We start from the raw sequence: 18680 nt of genomic DNA, 5'->3' as shown, positions 1-18680 counted from the left end.
TTCCCTTCTTTATCTCATGTAGCCCTCCTAATCACAAGAGGACAGCATTGTGATTATTTTCCCCACTCAAGCCCAGAAGGGTTGGACACTTGCTGGAGGTCTCACATGAGATGACACAATGTAAAGGAACCCAGGTTTACAGAGTCTCTGTCTGCTGAGTTTCACGGATTGTCCCCCATACTGCAGCAACCTTTCCCTCTGCACAACTCCCCCTGCCCCCCAATAGATGGCTGCCTAAACTCCGGGAAGAGACTGGAGTGGACAGCCCTTCTCCAGTCTGGGTGCTCTCAATCCTCCCACAGGCTCTCCATTGGCTGGCAAACCTCCGCTGTTCCAGCTGTTCTGGCACAAAGCCCAGGGCAGGGCCCCACGGACACCTGGCCTCATCCATCTCGAGAAGACAAAGCTGGGAAATTCCCCTGCCTGTGTCCACTCTGGGCGGCCATGTGTCCCTCCTCTGTCACTGGGCCAGGGACGAGCCTGTGGGCTCCAGGGACAGGGCTCCCAAAGTCGAGGGTTTCAGGTCACACTGGCCCATCACTTTGCAAGCAGATGCCACGGGTCTCTTCCCAGACTGGGCAGCACTCAAGGTCAGCGTCAGCAGATCTAACCCTAAAAATAGGTTCTTGGATGCCAGTGGAGGTGGCTGGGAGTGCGGCTGCCACACGCCCCACAGACCAGCACCTCCTGACCCAGCCAGGCCCCAGCACACACAGGTAAGGCCTTTCGGTGGGGACGCGGACACCTGTCACGTCCCGTCATGTTCTTTGGGGTTGGGTGTGGGGGCTAGAAGACCCCTTTTGACTCTGTTTCTAGAGTGGCAGGGAACAGCTGACATCTTTTTAGTGTGACAGGCGTCTTGTTGCCCTATCTTGCTCTAGAGGATCCCTGGAATGTTCTCAGCTTCCCTCTCTCCTAATCTGAGTTTCCAGTTCAGTGACCATTTCTAATGGATAATCGGGTGAGTCAGAGCTCAGCGGCCCCTTGTGGGGCACTGCATCCACGGGGTCACACATCATTTTCCAGCAAGGTTCTACATTCGTCCATTCAGCCAGCAGAGGGGAAGGAGATCTCAGCAGGAGGGGAGAGACACACACTGTAGGAACTCACATCTTGTGTAGGGCAGCACACATTACAAGTGTAGGACTCAGAATTCCAGGGATGAGAATTTTTCTGTGTTCTGGATAACACTAAGCATCATTTGGAAGGAGTGACCATTTTCAAAGCTTTTCCCAGTTCTGGTGGGAGGATGAGGATGGGGATGATGGCTCTGGTAGAGACGGGGGGACTGGATCACCAAGGGACAGAGCCACTTGCCAAAACAGCAGCATGCATGTGTCGGTGAGAACGTGGGAAGCCGTCCTGCCTCTCAGGCCAGGGCTCTCCCCGTAGATCCTGGTGTTCTTGTCCCGTGTCCCGGTGGCTCCTCACGGGCCTGGAACCTGAGAGCTGTGGGGGAGTGGGGGGCTCTGACTTCTCAGGAAAGCTGAAACGTTCCAAGGGAAAAAAGCACCCAAGTAAGAAGGGAGGGGAAGTGAGGTGCCTGTGTGGAGGGGCCTCCTCATTCAGGCCCAGGCCCTGGGTGTCCCTGGTACTTGGTCTTCGTTCAGTTGCCCTGACCTTTCACTGATGGCCCCCTTTTGTTCTGTTCATGAGAAAATCACTTTGGCCCCACCAATGACACTTAGACACAATGCTTGAAGGACTTCCGAGCTGAGATCTGTACAAGAGAAGAGACTTGGGCCTGAGTTTAGGGGGTGAGATGTGGGAGAGGGTCTGAGGAGATAGGGGGATCTTCATCTGTGCTAAGGGTGACAAGGGGGGCCATGGTTCACCCCCATCTGGTAAGCTGGAAGCCCTCCCTGGGAACATGTCAGTCCTGGGGTGTCACTGGGTTGGAGGGGACTCTGGGTCTGAGGGTAGCATTCCTGTGGCTCTTGTCTACCCCACAAGGGATGAAGAGCAGAGCAAGGGCACTGAGGCGTGTCTCCTAACCCTGCTGAGGCCCCGCTGAGTTCACTCGGGGAGGGGGCCGCCTGACCTCCACGCAGCGGGGCTTGGCTCTGTAATGTTTGCCGGTACTAGCAACAGGTCAGGCAGGCACGGTTCCAAAAGCTTTTCTTTTCAGCATGAACTCATTTGTTCCTCAGAGTTAGAACGGCCCTGTGAGGGAGGGACCTCCCCGTCTCCATTTTCAGATGAGGAAGCAGAGATCCAAAGGAGTGGAGTGGACTGTCCACATCCCACAGCCCAGACAGCGGCAGTGTGTACCTTCGAGTCTGACGGCACAGGCACTGTGCTCTGGTTCCTCCCCTGTGGGGTAGAGTGGGGATGACCTCACACTCCCCTGCTTCCCTTGTTGCCGAACTCCAACCTGGGCCCGGCCCCCAAGGAAGAGCCACTCCAGGGAGTGGTGCCGGGGTTACTGCTCCTGTCGTCCTCCGCAGCCTGACCCCAGAGCAGACGGTGTTTGAATTTTTGCCCCCACGGACCCTTGATGGTCTGGGCCCCCCATTTCTGCAGTAAATAGAGGGCCAAGTCCCACAGTAGCCCGGCATGGCCACCAGATGTCAACAGGCTGGAGAGAGTCCTTTCTCCTCCCCGAAGCCTTGCTCCTACTTAGCACATGAGCAAACGAGCCTCATTACCCATAGGAAGATGTGCAGGCTTATTTATGCCCCATCCCCACCATACCCTACAGAAACCCTTGGCCTTGGCCAAACGCTCTACCTACTATTCCCTACTCCTGGCTCAGAACTTAGCTCCCGACACAGTTGGGAATTCCCCGTCCAGCCTCCCCAGTGCTTCCTTATTCCCTTCCATGGAATGTTTTCTGAGCCCCTGTCGATGTGCCAAGGACTTATCTCTTTCAGTTCAACAACCAGCGAAGTGGATATTAAGCCCATTCTACAGATGAGAAAGCCAAAGTCCAGGCCAGCGAGAGCTCTTTGCACGACTACACACCACTCTGGGATGCACCTTGGGGTTGGAGGCACACAAATGGAAGGCCCAGGCCCGCCCTCGGGAGCGTAAGCCTTGTGAGCAAGAATACAGTGACCTTCTGTTGACACGGGTGGGGGTGCTTGGTGGGTAGAGCCCCAGTCATACCACTTGGTACCGAGTTCCTAAACTCTGACCCTCATTTTGCTCATCTGTGAAGTGGGGGAAGCTGTTCACTGTCTAAGAGATTGGAGAGTAGATTATCCCCAGGTACACAATAGTGGCAACAACTGTATGATTATTTCCTGGGGTCCTGCCAGGCCTTGATTACTCAGTGAGCATTCGCGGCAGCTCCAAGAAGTGAGTGCATGGCCCAGGGCCGCCTCTGTACAATACCGAGACAGGCCTACTGAGTAACAGAAGCCTAGACAGGGAAACGGAGCGGTGGCAGACCCATGGCGAGGGCTGCACCTCCACCATCTACCCCAGTTTGTCTTCTCCCATTCACAGAAGCCTTGTGTTCTGGGGTGACGCACAGGGAGAAATAGTTCTAGAAATTTGTGGGGTAAGAGGCCATCTATTACTGAGTTCATGAGCTGTGAAATCTCCTGCAGTATTTCCACACATCCACAGAGGAAGTGAAAAACCCAGCTGCTTAGGACTCAAGAACCACAGTTGGTCTGGTCAGAGGTCATGGTCTCTTGCCCCCAGCGCCAGAGCCTTTTCTCCCTCACTGGGGTCCAGGCCACAGAGGTAGAGTCCACCCCAGCCCGCTCCCATGTGTGAGAGGAGGAAGCCGGGTACAGGCCTCCAGCCTCCTCATGGTTTCCGGGAGGCTCAACTCTGCCTCACCAAGATTGGGGAAATCAATTAAGACTTCATAAATTACCACCCTGAAGCACTTTGAAACCATTTGAAGAGTTAATCAAACAAGTTATGACATCAACACCATCACAGAAGGAATATTAAATTACCTCTTTAAATGAAGGCTTTTCTGTTTTTTTAATCAAAGGATTTTCTATTAATTCACATAATTGCCTCCTGTTAACATGCTTGCCAGAATCGAAAAGAAAAAAAATCTGTTAAACTTGGATTGTGTCAGATACGTTAGGAATTAAATTATAGGCAACAAAAATTTCCTGGGCTTTCACGTCCAGGTTTTAATTTTTTAAAAATCCACAACTTTTATTTCCTTGTTGGGATCATTTTTATAGGTTTAAGATGCATAAAGACAAGCACTGACTTGAAGTAAATTAAAAATATGTTTACTTATGTACGTTCGCTGCTGCCAAATTCTAGACCTTCACATACCCCAGAAGGTATTACTCTCTAACAGAGTAACTTATCCCACCACCGTAACAGTTTTACTCTCTTTCTTCCTTCAAGGCGCATTCCAAGCCCAACTTGGGTGGTGTCGGGGAGGAAGTGTGGTGTGCATACATTTAAATACAGATGAACTTTCTCCCATGATCCCAATGCACTAGGAAGGTAAACGCGCCACGAGACAGAATGACCTCAAAGGGAGAGGAGGTTGTTTTAAGATTACTTTAGAAACTGCTCTCCTAGACCAAAAACTTCTAGAAGGCAGAGATCTCTCTGGCCCAGTCCACACCTGGTGCTTAACAGAGGGATGTGTGAGGAAAGCCTGGGGGTGGAGGGCAGGGCCAGGCCTAACTTGTGAGGCAAAGTCAAATAGGAAACAAGGCTGGTGCGCCTGGGTGGCTCAGTTGGTTGGACGACTTGCTTTCGGCTCAGGTCATGATCCTGGAGTCGTGGGATCGAGTCCCGCATCGGGCTCCCAGCATCACGGGGAGTCTGCTTCTCCCTCTGACCTTCTCATCGCTCATGTTCTCTCTCACTGTCTCTCTCTCAAATAAATAAATAAAATCTTTAAAAAAAAAAAAAAAGGAAATGAGGCCACACTTCATGCCCATTTGTGGGCCACCGGAACACCCTTGTTGTTGGCTGACTGAGGCTAAAGCAAGACCACGGAAGGCAAGTTGAGGATGTTGGCCGGACACCACAGGCAGGGGAAGGGGGCTGCTCTCTTCACCTGAGGTCTGTCTCCAGTCAGAAGGGAAGGAAATTTCCTTTAGAGGTGGATTTACCCCAAAGCTTCAGAACCCAACACTTACATGGGCCTTTTCCAAGGCCCTGTGCCTATTTAGTTTTCCCTTCCCCTTCTTTTCTTATGTCTCTTCCTTTTTCTTTTCTTTCCAATCTATCATCTACCTGTCTGTCTGTCTATCTGTCTATCAGAGAGCACAGGCAGGGGGAGAGGCAGGCAGAGGAAGAAGCAGGTTCTCTGCTGAATAGGGAGCTTGATGTGGGACTCGATCCCAGGACCATGGGATCATGACCTGAGCTGAAGGCAGATATTTAACTGACTGAGCCACTCAGGCGTCCGTAGAATGACCTTCTGACATGACCTAGGCCTGGCTCTGCTACCAGAAGCCTATAGGAGGGCATGGCTCTGTTTGGGGAGCTCACACTTACTGGGAGGGCACTCGGTGCCATGGTAGATGTAAGAAACACTTGGCCAGGGCTTGTCCTGAAGGTCACCTTCCTGTGCCTTAGTCCACAGGTGTAGGGGGAGCATCTACTTTGTCCAGAACGGTTCTAAAATAGAACGTTCATAGGCTTTTTTCCCTCTTTCATATACTTAAGTGATACATGTTCAACATAGAAAGTTTAGAATAGACTGTGCCTTAAAAAGAAGAATGACATATAATCCCATCATCCTAAAATAAGCACCTAGCCAGTGTTGACTATTTTAGTGAGTATTGTACATGCTGCTTCATAAACCTGTGGTCTCTTCTCTCCACCTGCTCAAGCCTCTTTCCCTTTGATTTCTCAAAACCACCACCAGCATGGCTGTCTCTTGCATCTAATGGTTTCAAGGTTTAGGATGACAAAGAGAGGGCTGACTTAGCTTTAGGACACTGCCCAGTTCAGCACCAGGAATCCCTGTTCTCAGCAAAATGGTGTGCGCTGGACACTCTGCGGCTCACATCCTCCTTCTCTTCCCTCCAGCAGGGGCTTTCGCCCCTTCAGGGAATATTCTAGAAGGCTCAGAATAATTTAGTTCTCTGTTTCCGGCCACCACCTCCCGGTCATACTTCAGGACTTATTTTTTCCTCATCCAAAGGGTCCCCAAATGGTATTTTTTTTGACAAGCAGGAGGCAGGAGGTCTGTTCTGTTGCTCACGTTCCTGGCCAGTCTTTGCAGGTTCAAGGGTCTACTGAGAGATTTAGTTTTCCCACTGAAATAACTAATATGTCTTTCCACCTGGCTGCTCCCATCTTCCACCTTAGAAAGAGTTCAGGTTGGATTTTTGTTAATTTGTTGTTTTTTTTTTTTTTATTTAAAAAAAGAAGATTTATCTAGGGGTGCCTGGGTGGCTCAGTAGGTTGAAGCCTCTGCCTTCAGCTCGGGCCATGATCCCAGGGTCTTGGGATCGAGCCCTGCATTGGGCTCTCAGCTCGGTGGGGACCCTGCTTCCTCCTCTCTCTCTGCCTGCCTCTCTGCCTATTTGTGATCTCTGTCTGCCAAATAAATAAAATCTTAAAAAAAATTTATCTATTTATTTATTTACTTGAGAGAAAGAGCCCATGCACGCATGTGCAGGAGGGTCAGGAGAGGGAGAGAGAATCTCAAACGGACTCCTTGCTGAGCATGGAGCCTGATGCGGGGCTTGATTCCACAACCCTGAGATCATGACCTGAACCTGTACCAAGAGTCAGGCACTCAACCAGCTGTGCATGTTTGCTTGTTTTTAAAACTGACTTTACCCTTCTGACTACAGCTCCATTTTATCAAGAAAAAGGTGACACTCAAGGGGGATGCAAAGTAAAGACCTGAGCATCTTCAGTGATCACTGGGGCTGTGAGAGCAGACAAGGGCCTGGAGCCAATGGATGTAAGGAGAGAGGGACGGGAGGTGGAGGGGCCCCAGGAAAGTGGCAGGTCCCGGGGGCAAGGAAGAGAAAGTGGAAATCAAAAATTAGAGAAGTCACAGGCAGCTTCCTGCCCAGATGTTCTGTTTGGTCAGCACAGTTTAAAAATATAGACATGGTGATTTATTATAAAATATGATTATTTATTTAAAGAATCCCAAAATAGAAAAGAGGAAAAAAAAAAAAAAACTCCCAGAGTCCTGCCATTTGCTCACAGCACTGACATTTTGACATTTTTCTTCTAGTTAAAAAACAACAACAACAAAAACAAAACCCAAAAAACTAATAAGATATTTTGTTTTGTTTTTACATAAAGTCCAATCACGGTGTCGAAATGATGGCTTTGAATTCATTCGAAGCCTTCCCTTATTGGACAGGGGACACCTTTAATCAAACGTGAGCTGTACCATCAAAAATTATGAAATGGGGGCACCTGGGCGGCTCAGTGGGTTAAAGCCTCTGCCTTCAACTCAGGTCATGATCCCAGGATCCTGGGATCGAGCCCCGCATCGGGCTCTCTGCTCTGCAGGGAGCCTGCTTCCTCCTCTCTCTCTCTGCCTACTTGTGATCTCTGTCTGTCAAATAAACAAATAAAATCTTAAAAAAAAAAATTATGAAATGGAGTCAGATTTAACAAGGGGTCCCTATGTGAATTATTCCTGGAAACAGCATCTCAAAGTCAAGGCCACTGTTCCACAGAGGGAAATGCCACTCTAGGCCTTCGTGGTCAAGTATCACTTGGCCTCTGAATTCTCTGTGATCTCAGTATCTTCAAATGTTTTAAAATGAGCAGTAAAGTGTCTTAGCTTAGGTTCCCTTGAGAGCTGACCCTGAGACCAGGGCTTGGGTTCAAGTTATTTATGTGGAGACGCTTTATGAGTGGGGAGCAGCGTGAGGTGAGTCTGGGAGGGAAGAGAGCCCAGACAGGACGAGTGTGAGCAGGTTACCTCTCCAGGACACTGTGAAGAACAGACTTCCCACCGAAGTCCCACTGAACGGGGAGGAATCTGGGGTACCTATTTACCAACGCCTGCCCCTCAAGAACAGTAACTTTTGAGGGTAACTCCTCCTATTTTAGGCCTAACCAGCACAAAGACCAGAAAATACCCTCCAGCAGGGAGATTCAGGGGCTTGAGGGAGGAAGCCTTTTGTGTAGTGTGAGGGGACTGCCCACTTACATGGCAGCCGTCTGAGCTAAGGAAATGGAACAGGGCAAGGAGAACATCTCCTTCAGCTGCCTACATGTGAACAGCAGCAGATTTCTCACAAAACTCTGGCTTTCTGACTTCTCATAAAAATATCAGACAATCTGGGCTCGCATTCCCACAGGGAAGGGCAAGCTGCTGTGCCCATCAGGGGAAGAGTTGCTCCCCGCCACTCCCTGTTGCCTCCTGCCTGAGGCCAACAGTTAGGGGGGGTTTTGTCTGTTTTATTCTCAAATAGGCAACCTGCTTCCCTCCACATTACCTGCCTGGCGCCTCCGGGAAGGAGCCCAAGTTTGCTGTCCTGTGAGGAGGAGACAGGCCACGTAGCCTTCAGGCTGGTATTTGGTTTCCTGGGACCAAACCTTTAAATATGAAGCTGTAACAGAAACCTGGAGGCCTCTCTTGACAACCTGCCCAGCTCTCATTATGACATTTAGCCTGTGATTGATATTGTGTGTGTCATCGAGACCTTGGCAGTTAATCTCTGGGTCGAATCTATGGAAACCAAACAGAACAGATTTGTCTTCCCCTTCCATTTTGGCTGTGGTCTGGGAAACAGACACTCTCGGCCTCTCTGAGATTCAGAAATTTGGGAGCCACGCAGAGAGGGATGCACACAGGCCGCCTTCAGGATTTGGAAAGATTACAGGTCTGTGGTTTCTGGACTGTTCTGTGCTTTGTTCTCTCCCCCCATCAAATCTGCGCCCTGGAGGATAATAGATCCCAGAGCTCCTTCTGCGTGCCAAGCTGCTCTGAGTAGACCGCACCACTTCCTCTTCTGTCTGGAAATCCAGCCGAGGCTTTCAGCACGGAGATGGGGATGGGGACGGCTCCTTCCCCAGTGTAATGGTGGAGGAACGGCCTCAGGAAGGGTGAGATCAGCTTCTGTGATCAGAGGAGGCAGGCAGGGCTTCCAGCATGCAGTTTGTTCCAGCGTCTCCCTCAAATCACCCCTCGAAAGCCTCCTTTAGTGGCAGACAGGGTTGTTTGGGCTGGTTTCTGTAATAGAAGTTTCTGGCCATCCCTGGAAACAACTCCTCCCTTTGTGACTGGAAACACCAGCAGGCAGGCCTCACAGCAGAGTTTGGGCCTGAGCAACCACAGGAGACTATCCGTCCTGCCTGGTGCCCATGGCTCACATTCGCCCCTCCTCCATTAGCCGAAAGACTCAGTCCTGCCTCATCTGCTCTGGCTGAGTCCTTGTGAGCACAGGTCTTATTCACCCTCCTCCCCAGACGTCCATCCGCTCACTCATTCCATCCTTTCACTACCTGTCAGACCCTCAGGCTCAAGAAATAAACACCAAGCAGCCATTGTCTGGCTCTTCTCTCCTCCACCAGTCCTGCACCTTATTCTGGGCTGGAGATAGGGCCCCTCCTTCAGTGAGAAGTTAGGAAGGAGACTGGACACCTTTATCCCTCTCTATCCTTCTGTTGACTCCCCAGCTCCTTGCCTCTTTAGCCACACTCTTGGGCAATCACTATCAATCTTCAGTGACCATCAGACTCATTTGGGAGCGTGTTAACATGCATACCCCTGGGCCCCTAGCCCCAGGCCAGGATGTAACACAGGGATCTGTATTTCTAGCAAGTGCTGGTTGATTCAGACAGAGGTAGTCTTTATTTTTTTATTTTTTTTATGTCTCCAAAGGCAAAGGAAACAAAAGCAAAAATAAACTTTGGGGACTTCATCAAAATCAAAAGCTTCTGCACAGCAAAGGAAACAGTCAAAAAAACAGAGGTAGTCTTTAGATCACACTTTGAGAGAATCCGGCAAAGGGTCACCTCCGCTGCCACCACGCCCAAATCAGGATGTTGCAGGAGAAGTCACAGATCCTGGCTTCCCATGACCCCCAAAGACACACAGCTAGCTAGTGATCCTTTAATTTGTCTGCTGTGAACTTGGGAGAATCCCGTTCCTCAGAGCAGTTTTAGCCCTTTCCTTTTCTTCACATTTTTAAATGAAAAATATCAAAGACACACAAAGAGAAACAGTAGCTACTTTACAACCATCATCCAACCCCAACCACCACCATCCATGTCCAGTCCTGCCTTTTACCTACTACCACCTCTACTCCCACTCCATACACCATATACTGTTACATTTTCCCTAAGAATATTTTTGTAGCAAATCCCAGACATTATATCATTTCATCTGTGAATATTTTGATATGTGTTTCTAAAAGGTAGGGGCCTATGGTATAATTTAGCTGTCCTTGGAATTTCCTGCAAATTGGTTGTTAGGTCTAGACTCTGAGGGCTCTGCTAAGATTCAGGTTTTCCTTTGGCGAGACTCTCATGGCGATGGTGTGTTCCCCCCACAGAAGGTCTGCAACGTCTGAGTCTCTCTTCTTGTGTGGTGAACAGGCAGAACTGCCTATATCTAATAGTCTGTCACATGTTGTAAAATGGGGTTGTCTTTCTTCTTTATTATCTGGAATACTGCTATAAGAGCAAACTTCCCTCATCCACCCAGTAGTACAGTTTGTATCAGAAAGGAACAACAGATGCTAGGTTCTTTCCCTTTACTTACCTGTCTTCAAAATAATGAGCAGTTCCCCTATGTCTTCCAACACCGAATAATGCTTCAAGTATCGTTATAATTTAAATGTTTGGTGTGTTTCAGTCCATTGTAGTTATTTTTATTATTCATGTTCAAATTGTCACCTTTTGACTAGTGGGAACCTCTCTGAGCTGTGTTCTAAGTCCTTTGAAATGATCCTACTGGTCTTTGGAGCTAGCAAACTTTATTTTTTTAAGATATTTATTTGAGAGAGAGAGAAACAGTGTGCAAGTGTGTGGGGGCAGGGGCAGAGGGAGAGAGTCCCAAGCAGACTCCATGCTGCGTGTGGTGCCCAGCGTAGGGCTCGATCCCACAACCCTGAGACCTGAGCAAAAACCAAGAGTCTAGAGGTTTCACCGACTGAGCCACCCAGGCACCCCAGGCTAGCAAATTTACTTGCATTCTTCAAATCCCTGGCCTGCCCTGCTTCACACTGCATCCTCGCCACACCCCTCCCCCCAGCAACTATTTCTTTCTCAGAAGACTGAGACCCTGTGTTACAGACATTCTCAATTTACAATTCTCCTTGTCTGCAAAATAGAGATAATAATAATAATGCCTACTTCAGAGGGTTGTTAAGAAGATTAAATGAGTTAATAATTGTAAAGCACTTGGAACAGTGTCTGGCACAAAGTAAGTACCAGATAAGTATTTGTTAAATAAATAACACTCCCTCCCCATCACTCAACGCCATGTTTCTCAGTCTTGCTGTCCTTTTCTCCTCCCCGCCAGTCTCAGAGCCTAGCTTCCCTGCGGGCATCTCTGAGTCGAGATGCATCAGTCACTCAGCTCAGGGAACAAATATTGCCCAATTCCACAGCAAATTCCTTTCCTTGGGGACAATGGAAACTCTTCTTCCACATTCCAGTTGCATAGCCTGACAAGCTCTCCAAATATGCATTTCAATCTGCAAGCACAGCTTTCCAGCTTAGAACATCTCTTCTGACCCCAGTTAGCGCAACTGCCAACCACCTAGCGGGAGAGCCACCAACATTGCCTTCAACTGTCCTAACACATCGAGGAAACCTCAGGCAGCCAAGCCTCCTTCCACGCCAGGGCTCCTGAAGCTCCCAGAATGTGCATGGCTGCTCGGATCAAACAGGCTCTTGATTTCCAGGTGTGCCCTTTCCACTGGCCGACAGCTCCCTGTAGGTGTGGAGAATCACACGCCTGGCATGGCAGGAACCCATGGCCAGAGCCAGCAGATTCCAATCAGATAAGGGAAAAATTAGGCACCAAAACAGGGCTAAAAGCTAAAAGAAAAGAAGCAAAGGACCAGCAGCCTACAGGGATTTCTGAGGCTTGAAGTCTGTCTTAGGTCTGCTGCAAACCTCCCTTGGCCCATGTCAGAGGGCCGCCAGGCCTCTTGCACTGAAGGAGACTGGAATGTCAGTGACATGTTGCTTACCTGCCATCATGGCCCTCCTTAGTTACCCCTGCAGCCTGGGAAGAGTAAGTGGGAGCTAAGCAGGCATGGGAAATGCCTGCTGCACCTTAAGGTCAGCTTATCCCTACCTCTTTTTGTAAAGACCATTCCCTACCTCTGTCCCCTGTTAACCCAAATCCTGACCCTCTCTCATGACCATTTGCAGGAAGGAAAGAAAATCCTGTGGCTCCAAAATGACATCCCGAGAACCAAAGACAAGCCTCCAAAATGCCTACCCATCTGCCAAGAGGCTGCTGCCCAAGGGGGAGGGGGATATGGAAGAGGAGGAGTACTGCACCCCAGGTGCCTTCGAGCTGGAGCGTCTCTTCTGGAAGGGCAGTCCTCAGTACACCCATGTCAACGAGGTCTGGCCCCAGCTCTACATCGGTGACGAGTAAGTGTCAGGGTCAAGCCCCACCTCCGACCTCACCCAGGAGAAGGGAGCCAGCCCCGCCCAAGGTCACACCCTTCACTTGCTCTTAGCCAGGAGTTGTTGCTTTTTTGGTTAGTTGTGTTGTGAGAACCCAGGGCTGGGTTTATATTCACAGTACAGGAAACCCAGAGAAGGGAGTTATGCAACATAGACGTTTATTGCTCTTTCATACAAAAGAAGTCCAGAGGAAGGTGAGCTGCGGCTGGCATGGCCACCCCAGGGGCATCAAGGTGTCAGGCTCCTGTGCCCCTGCCCCACCATCCTGAGGGTGTGGCTTCCTTCCTCAAAGTTGCTACATGGGCCAAGAGTGCTATTAGGGCTCCAGCCACCATCTGTGGGATGGATCCAGGCCACAGAAGCATAAAGAGAAAAGAAGGAGCAAAAGGGCATCTTTCCAGAGGGACAGGTCACCCAAGAACTCCCTTGCCCCTTGCTGCAAAGGACTCTGGGAAATGGAGCCTTGTACTTTAGCTCGGTATAATACAGCAAGAACAGAGTCAGTTCTCAGATTGGTGGCACGGGAGCACATCAGCTTAAATGCTGGGAAGCATGGTAGGCCTGGCAAGGTTGAGGTCATCTTCTCCTCCTCTAGATGTTTATAGCCACCAGTTCCCACTCCTTAAACAACTGGGACACATCTCCTATAAATAATATCAATAATAATAATACCTATCATTTAGGTATCATTTGACTGCTATGTTCCAGACATTGTGCTAAGCACCTTGCATGAATGATCTCATTTTATTTTCACAAGAGCTCAATGAAAGAGGACATCTAATTGCTCCCGCAAGGTACAGGGCAGTTAAGCCACTGGCCCAAGGTCTACAGCTCAGGAGGTGGTGGAGGGCTTGGATTCAAATGTGCTTCTGCCCAACCCAGAAGATTTTATCTTAACCAGCACTCCTACTCCTCCCTCCATTCCCCACGATTCCCACTCAGGTTCCATCACCCCCTGGAGCTGATGGCATAGGACCCCTGCAGGTGGGACTGCTTAAAACCTAGAAACAACTACCTAGTCATGGGAAATCCCAGGGGCAACATCTCTTGTCCTTTTTTTCTTAATATTTTAAACTGGAAACGTTAAAAAATTACATGCCCTTTTATACTGAATTAAATGAGAGGGTTGTAAAAACAAAGTGCACCATTTCCCTCTGTTCTCTCTTAATTCTCTTTTGGGTAACCAGTATTAAGCTCACCTGCATACTTGCATTATTTTATGTACACTATTGCAAACGTGAGGTCACATATACACATGTATAAAGGGGCTTCATTCCTTTTAAACAATTTTTAAGTGGGGGAAGGAATCGTACTATTCTGTACTTTTACTATTCCGTAGTAGTAGTGCCAACCTGTAATTTAGCCAATCATTTCCTCATTGTGAACGTTAGGGGAACCTCAGTGATGGGTATATGAGACTCCCTGTACTGTTTTCTTTCTTTCTTTTTAAAATAGTAGCTTTATTGAGATATGGCTCACATTCCATAAAATTCACCTTTCTAAAGTGCACAATTCAGCGGCTTTATTGCATTTGCCAAGTTGTGCAACCAGCATCACTCATTTGAAAGCATTTTCATCACCTCAAAAGGAAACCACCTCACAATCCTCCATTCCCTGTCTTCTTACCCACACCACCACCCATCTGCTTTCTGTTCTACGGATTTCTTATTTTGGACATTTCATATAACTGGAATCATAAGGTATGATTTTTATGTCTGGCTTCTTTCACTTAGCATAATGTTTTCAAGGTTCATCCAAGTTGTACCATGGACCAGTACCTCATTCTTTTTTTTATTATTGGATAATCTCTGTATTATTTTGGCACCTTTTCTGTAAACTCTAAAATGAGTTCAAAATTAAAGAAAGTGCTCATATACTTTGACCCCAATATCACTTTAAGAAATGTAAAGAAATAAGAGTATCAGTACGTAAGGAAATATGCAGAACAATGTTTATTTATCCCTGAAGTTAAAAAAAAAAAAAAAGGGAGGGTGGATCTGAATCTCTTATCTCTTAGTTATAAAGTATTACATAAATCAGTAAATATATGGTTTTCCTAGTATATAAGTAATTACATGGTTATTGTGTAAATATAGAAGTCTTAGGTTCTTTATTTGTAGTGGGTTAACAACAGGACCTTCCTCATTGGGTTGTATGGATTAAGTGAGATAGTATATGTAAAATATTAGTGCAGTGCCTAGTACATATTGAGTGCTCAATAAAGGTTAGCTCTAGTAATAGAGATTAATGTAAGAAAGAAAACAAATCTATCAGAGCAATCACCAAACCCCATTACTCTGAAGCCACTCGTATTAACATTTCCTCCTAGACTTTCTGTGTATTTTATTTATTTGTTTATCATTTTGGTTTTAAAACTTGCTTTTATCATAACCATATTGATAATTCATTTAATCTTTTTTCCCACATAGCATCTTTCATAAACGTTCTCCTTACTACATACTTCTCATACAATTATAATATAATGCTCTATATCAGATCATAATATATCAGGTGATATAAAGTCATTCTACTTAACCCACTACCCTATTGTTGGACTTACGAGTTAGTTCCATGTTCTCACCTTCATAAATACTGCAGTGGCCATATTTATGCACATATTTATCTATACTATTCCCTTTGCCTAAGATGCCCTGCCCCTCATCTCATCTCTATGTCCAGATTCTATTAGGCCTCCTACAATGACCCCTCAAATCACGTCTGCCATGAAGCTAGGTTTCCCCAACCCCCATCCAGAGAAGTAAGAGTTTTTCTCTGTATATTATATACTGTATTTACATTTCCTACAGCTAACAATAATAATAACAGCTACATTGTATCATATATATCTTACCATGTGCCTTGCCCTGTGCTAGTCAACCCTATGAAGGAGGTTCCATTATTACTCTCATTTTACAAATGGGCAAACTGGGGCTCAGAGAGTTCATCCATTTGCTCAGTCAATCAGTATTTCCTGGGCACCTTGCTAAGTATTGTGGGGGATACAAAGAAGAAACTGAGGTTCAGAGAAATTAAGTGACCAGCCCAAGCTCATATCACCAGTAATGGTAGAATTTTTTTAAAAGATTTTATTTATTTATTTGACAGACAGAGATCACAAGTAGGCAGAGAGGCAGGCAGGGAGAGATGGAGAAGCAGGCTCCTCACTGAGCAGAGAGCCCAATGTGGGGCTTGATCCCAGGACCCTGGGATCATGACCTAAGCCAAAGGCAGGGGCTTTAACCCACTGAGCCACCCAGCTGCCCCAGTAATGGTAGAATTTATACCTAAACTCAGATCAAGAAAATGTGGTCAATCACCAAAAAGAAAGAAAGAAAGAAAGAAAGAAATCTTGCCATTTGCAATGATGTGGATGGAACTAGAGTGTATTATATTAAGCAAAATAAGTCAATCAGAGAAAGACAAGTATCATGTGATCTCACTGGTATGATGAATTTGAGAAACAGGACAGGATCATAGGGGGAAGGAGGGAAAAAATGAAATAAGATGAAATCAGAGAGAAAGACAAACCATAAGAGACTCTTAATCTCAGCAAACAAACTGAGGGCTGCTGGAGAGGAGTGGGGGTGGGAGGGATGGGGCGGCTGGGGGATGGACACTGAGAAGGGCATGTGCTCTGGTGAGTGCCGTGAATTGTGTAAGACTGATGAATCACAGACCTGTACCCCTGAAACAAATAATACATTATATGCTATTTTAAACAAAAGAATGAAAGAGAATGTGGTCAATCAGATAAAGGAGCACTTTTATAGCTGAGGAGGGGGGATCTGTAGAAATGTAGCAGGGAACAGAAGGAGAATGGGTAATGAAGTGGAAGGAGTGTGGGCTTCAGGTCTTGGCTCTGCCAAACACCAATTCTGTGTCTTGGACTATTTTATCTCTCCACACCCTAACAGAGATAGGGCTTATTTCATGGGGTGAAGATGAGATGAATTAAAACAAGTAGAGTGCTAAGCACATAGTAAGTAAATGCCGCTAAGTGCCTGATACTTGGAAAGCGTCACAGAAGAGGTGAATTCCAAGCAGGACCCCAGAAGATGGGTAGGACTTCAACAGAGTTCTGGGCGGAGATGCAGGATGAAGAAATGAATCGAGGCGAGAATAAGCAAGAATTGTTTGTCGGAAAAGCAGGGGATAAACGTGGTAGAGGTCCACCCTCAGGAAGTCTACAACTGAGCCACGTTTGACCACCACGTGGTCAGCTCAGATTTAGCCGTGCTGCAGGAACAGGGGACCCCAAGATCTCAGTGGCCTACCACAGTAATGGCTTATTTCTCATGCACATGACGTGTCCGTGGTGAGCCAGTTCGAACTCTGCTCTGCCTCCACGTCCCTCTAAGACTCAGGATCCAGGCTGACAGAGCAGCCCCTATCGGGGATACTGCCAGTCTTCTGGGAGAGAGAAGGGACTTGGAAAATCACCAGTGGACTCAGAAGTGACACATGCCATTCATGCCCACACATTTCAGGGGCCAAGGCAAACCAAGGCAAACTCTCATGTTATTAGGGCAGGAAAGTATAACATGACCTAGGGAGGGGCAGTAACTATTCCAAAGGATAACGCACCGCCTATCACGGCCACAGTCTCCTCTCGATGCAGTGACTTTGGGCAGGTCCTTCCACCTCTCTGTCTGATGTTCTTATCTCAAAAAATGATTACTAAGAAGATTCAAAGAAATAGAGGGAATATAAGTACATTTTGTATAAACAAAAACAAACATCATTACGGTACTTAGTGAGAAAAAAAGCATGGGCAGATAGATCAGGGCCAGCTTGCATAAGGCTGAACACTGGCCCAGGAACTCTCTTCAGGAAGCCACGGAGGGTCTGAACAGGACAGACAAGTTCTAGTTACTAGAGTGCCAGACAAGAAGTGTGATCCTGTAAGACATGCTTGCCTCCTTGACATCTGACCACAATCCTGCTTCCTTCAATCAGGAAAATGTCACTACCCCTTCAGTTCATTCCAGTGCTGCCTGGTCAAGCCCCTAAACACACGCACACACTCACGCCCAGTCCGGGCAGGCTCCACAGCTATGTGTATGACCTGAGTGCGCCGCGGGGGCAGGGGGCGGAAGCCAGCATGGCACAGCGCTCATCCTCATCTCTGCTCAGGGTCCCCCCTCCACATCCACTTACAAGGGTAATAAGACTCACACATACTTACTGAGAGAGCGATGGGTTCCTTTGACACGGCAGCCACACGGGGTTATAACCCTGCTGAGAGCAGGCACGGCTGCCTGTGTTTCTCCATCTCTTCGAAGGTGTTGCCCAAGGCAGCAGCAAAAAACTCACAGCTGGCTCCTCGTGCATAAAGCCTGGGTTTTAATTTGATAGCTGCATTTAGGTTGAACTTTTCCTTTCCTTAAAAGCACTGAAGATTTTCGAAAGGCAATTACCAAGGCTCTGGAAGGTAGGGTGGTCAGGATCCAAGAGTGAGGACGGAAGCCCTGGGGGAGCCAGAACGGCTGGCCTGGACCGGTGATGCCTGGGACCTGCTGAGGACCAGACTTAGCCCAAAGAAGCAGCTCACTTCTTCTCCTTCCTTTCCCCTTAATGGTCTCTCTATGTCCCTCCAGGGCTTCTTTATGGAGAGAGGCAGAATGGTCAAGCATCTGCTCCAAAGCCATGTGCCTGGTCAAATACTGGTCCCCCTGTGGCCTTGGACAAGTCACTCGTGCTTTCTGACATTCTATTCCTTTCCCTATAAGATATGGATCCAGTGAGTTAATACGGATGCCACTCAGCACAGTGAGAGCATACCCAGTATGTGTGAACTACTACAGATCAGGCAGGTTCTCGAAATTCACTCTCCCAGTGTGAGAAGTAGGTAAAGAACAGTCATTGTGCTCTGCCATGAAGGGTCCTGTGCTAAGGGCAGCCTTAGGTCACATTGTTTCCATGAGATGCTATGATGAACCCAAGGTCAGGTTGGAAGGAAGGTCCCTCCTGATGGGTTTCTCTGGTTCATGTCCCAACCACCTCCACAGATACTGAGCTGGCCTTCCAGGAACCCACGTGACCTCAGTCCTAGGGAGGCAGTGCCACACCAAAACCCTAGGGGCCTGTGGCCAGAACTTCAAGAGCATTTTCCCAGTGTCAGCTTATTCCAAGGGGATTCGCCAAGTGGAGTGGTGACTCCA

At 47.8% G+C, this 18680-nt stretch overlaps 1 protein-coding gene across 4 annotated transcripts in view; it reads left to right on the top strand.

Moving 5' to 3' along the window:
- Positions 1–563: 563 nt before the first annotated feature.
- Positions 564–18680, top strand: part of DUSP29 (dual specificity phosphatase 29) — a 35069-nt gene continuing 16952 nt past the window's right edge. The window contains exons 1-3 of one of the 4 annotated variants that reach the window (XM_004769362.3): positions 678–716; positions 882–961; positions 12256–12483. In XM_004769362.3, the coding sequence (XP_004769419.2) occupies positions 12318–12483 (166 nt within the window). In that variant the 5' untranslated portion in view covers positions 678–716; positions 882–961; positions 12256–12317. Of the gene's footprint in view, positions 717–881; positions 962–8495; positions 8751–12255; positions 12484–18680 lie in introns of those variants that run through there. The other 3 variants (XM_045083512.1, XM_004769360.3, XM_004769361.3) reach the window with 3 other exon arrangements.

The sequence above is a fragment of the Mustela putorius genome, unplaced genomic scaffold (genome assembly GCF_011764305.1).
Source record: "Mustela putorius furo isolate JIRA1106 unplaced genomic scaffold, ASM1176430v1.1 tig00000698_pilon_pilon_pilon, whole genome shotgun sequence".
In the NCBI taxonomy this organism is placed as follows: Eukaryota; Metazoa; Chordata; class Mammalia; order Carnivora; family Mustelidae; genus Mustela; species Mustela putorius.
Note: the sequence above shows the minus strand (reverse complement) of the source record. Positions and strands in the feature narration are given on the sequence as shown.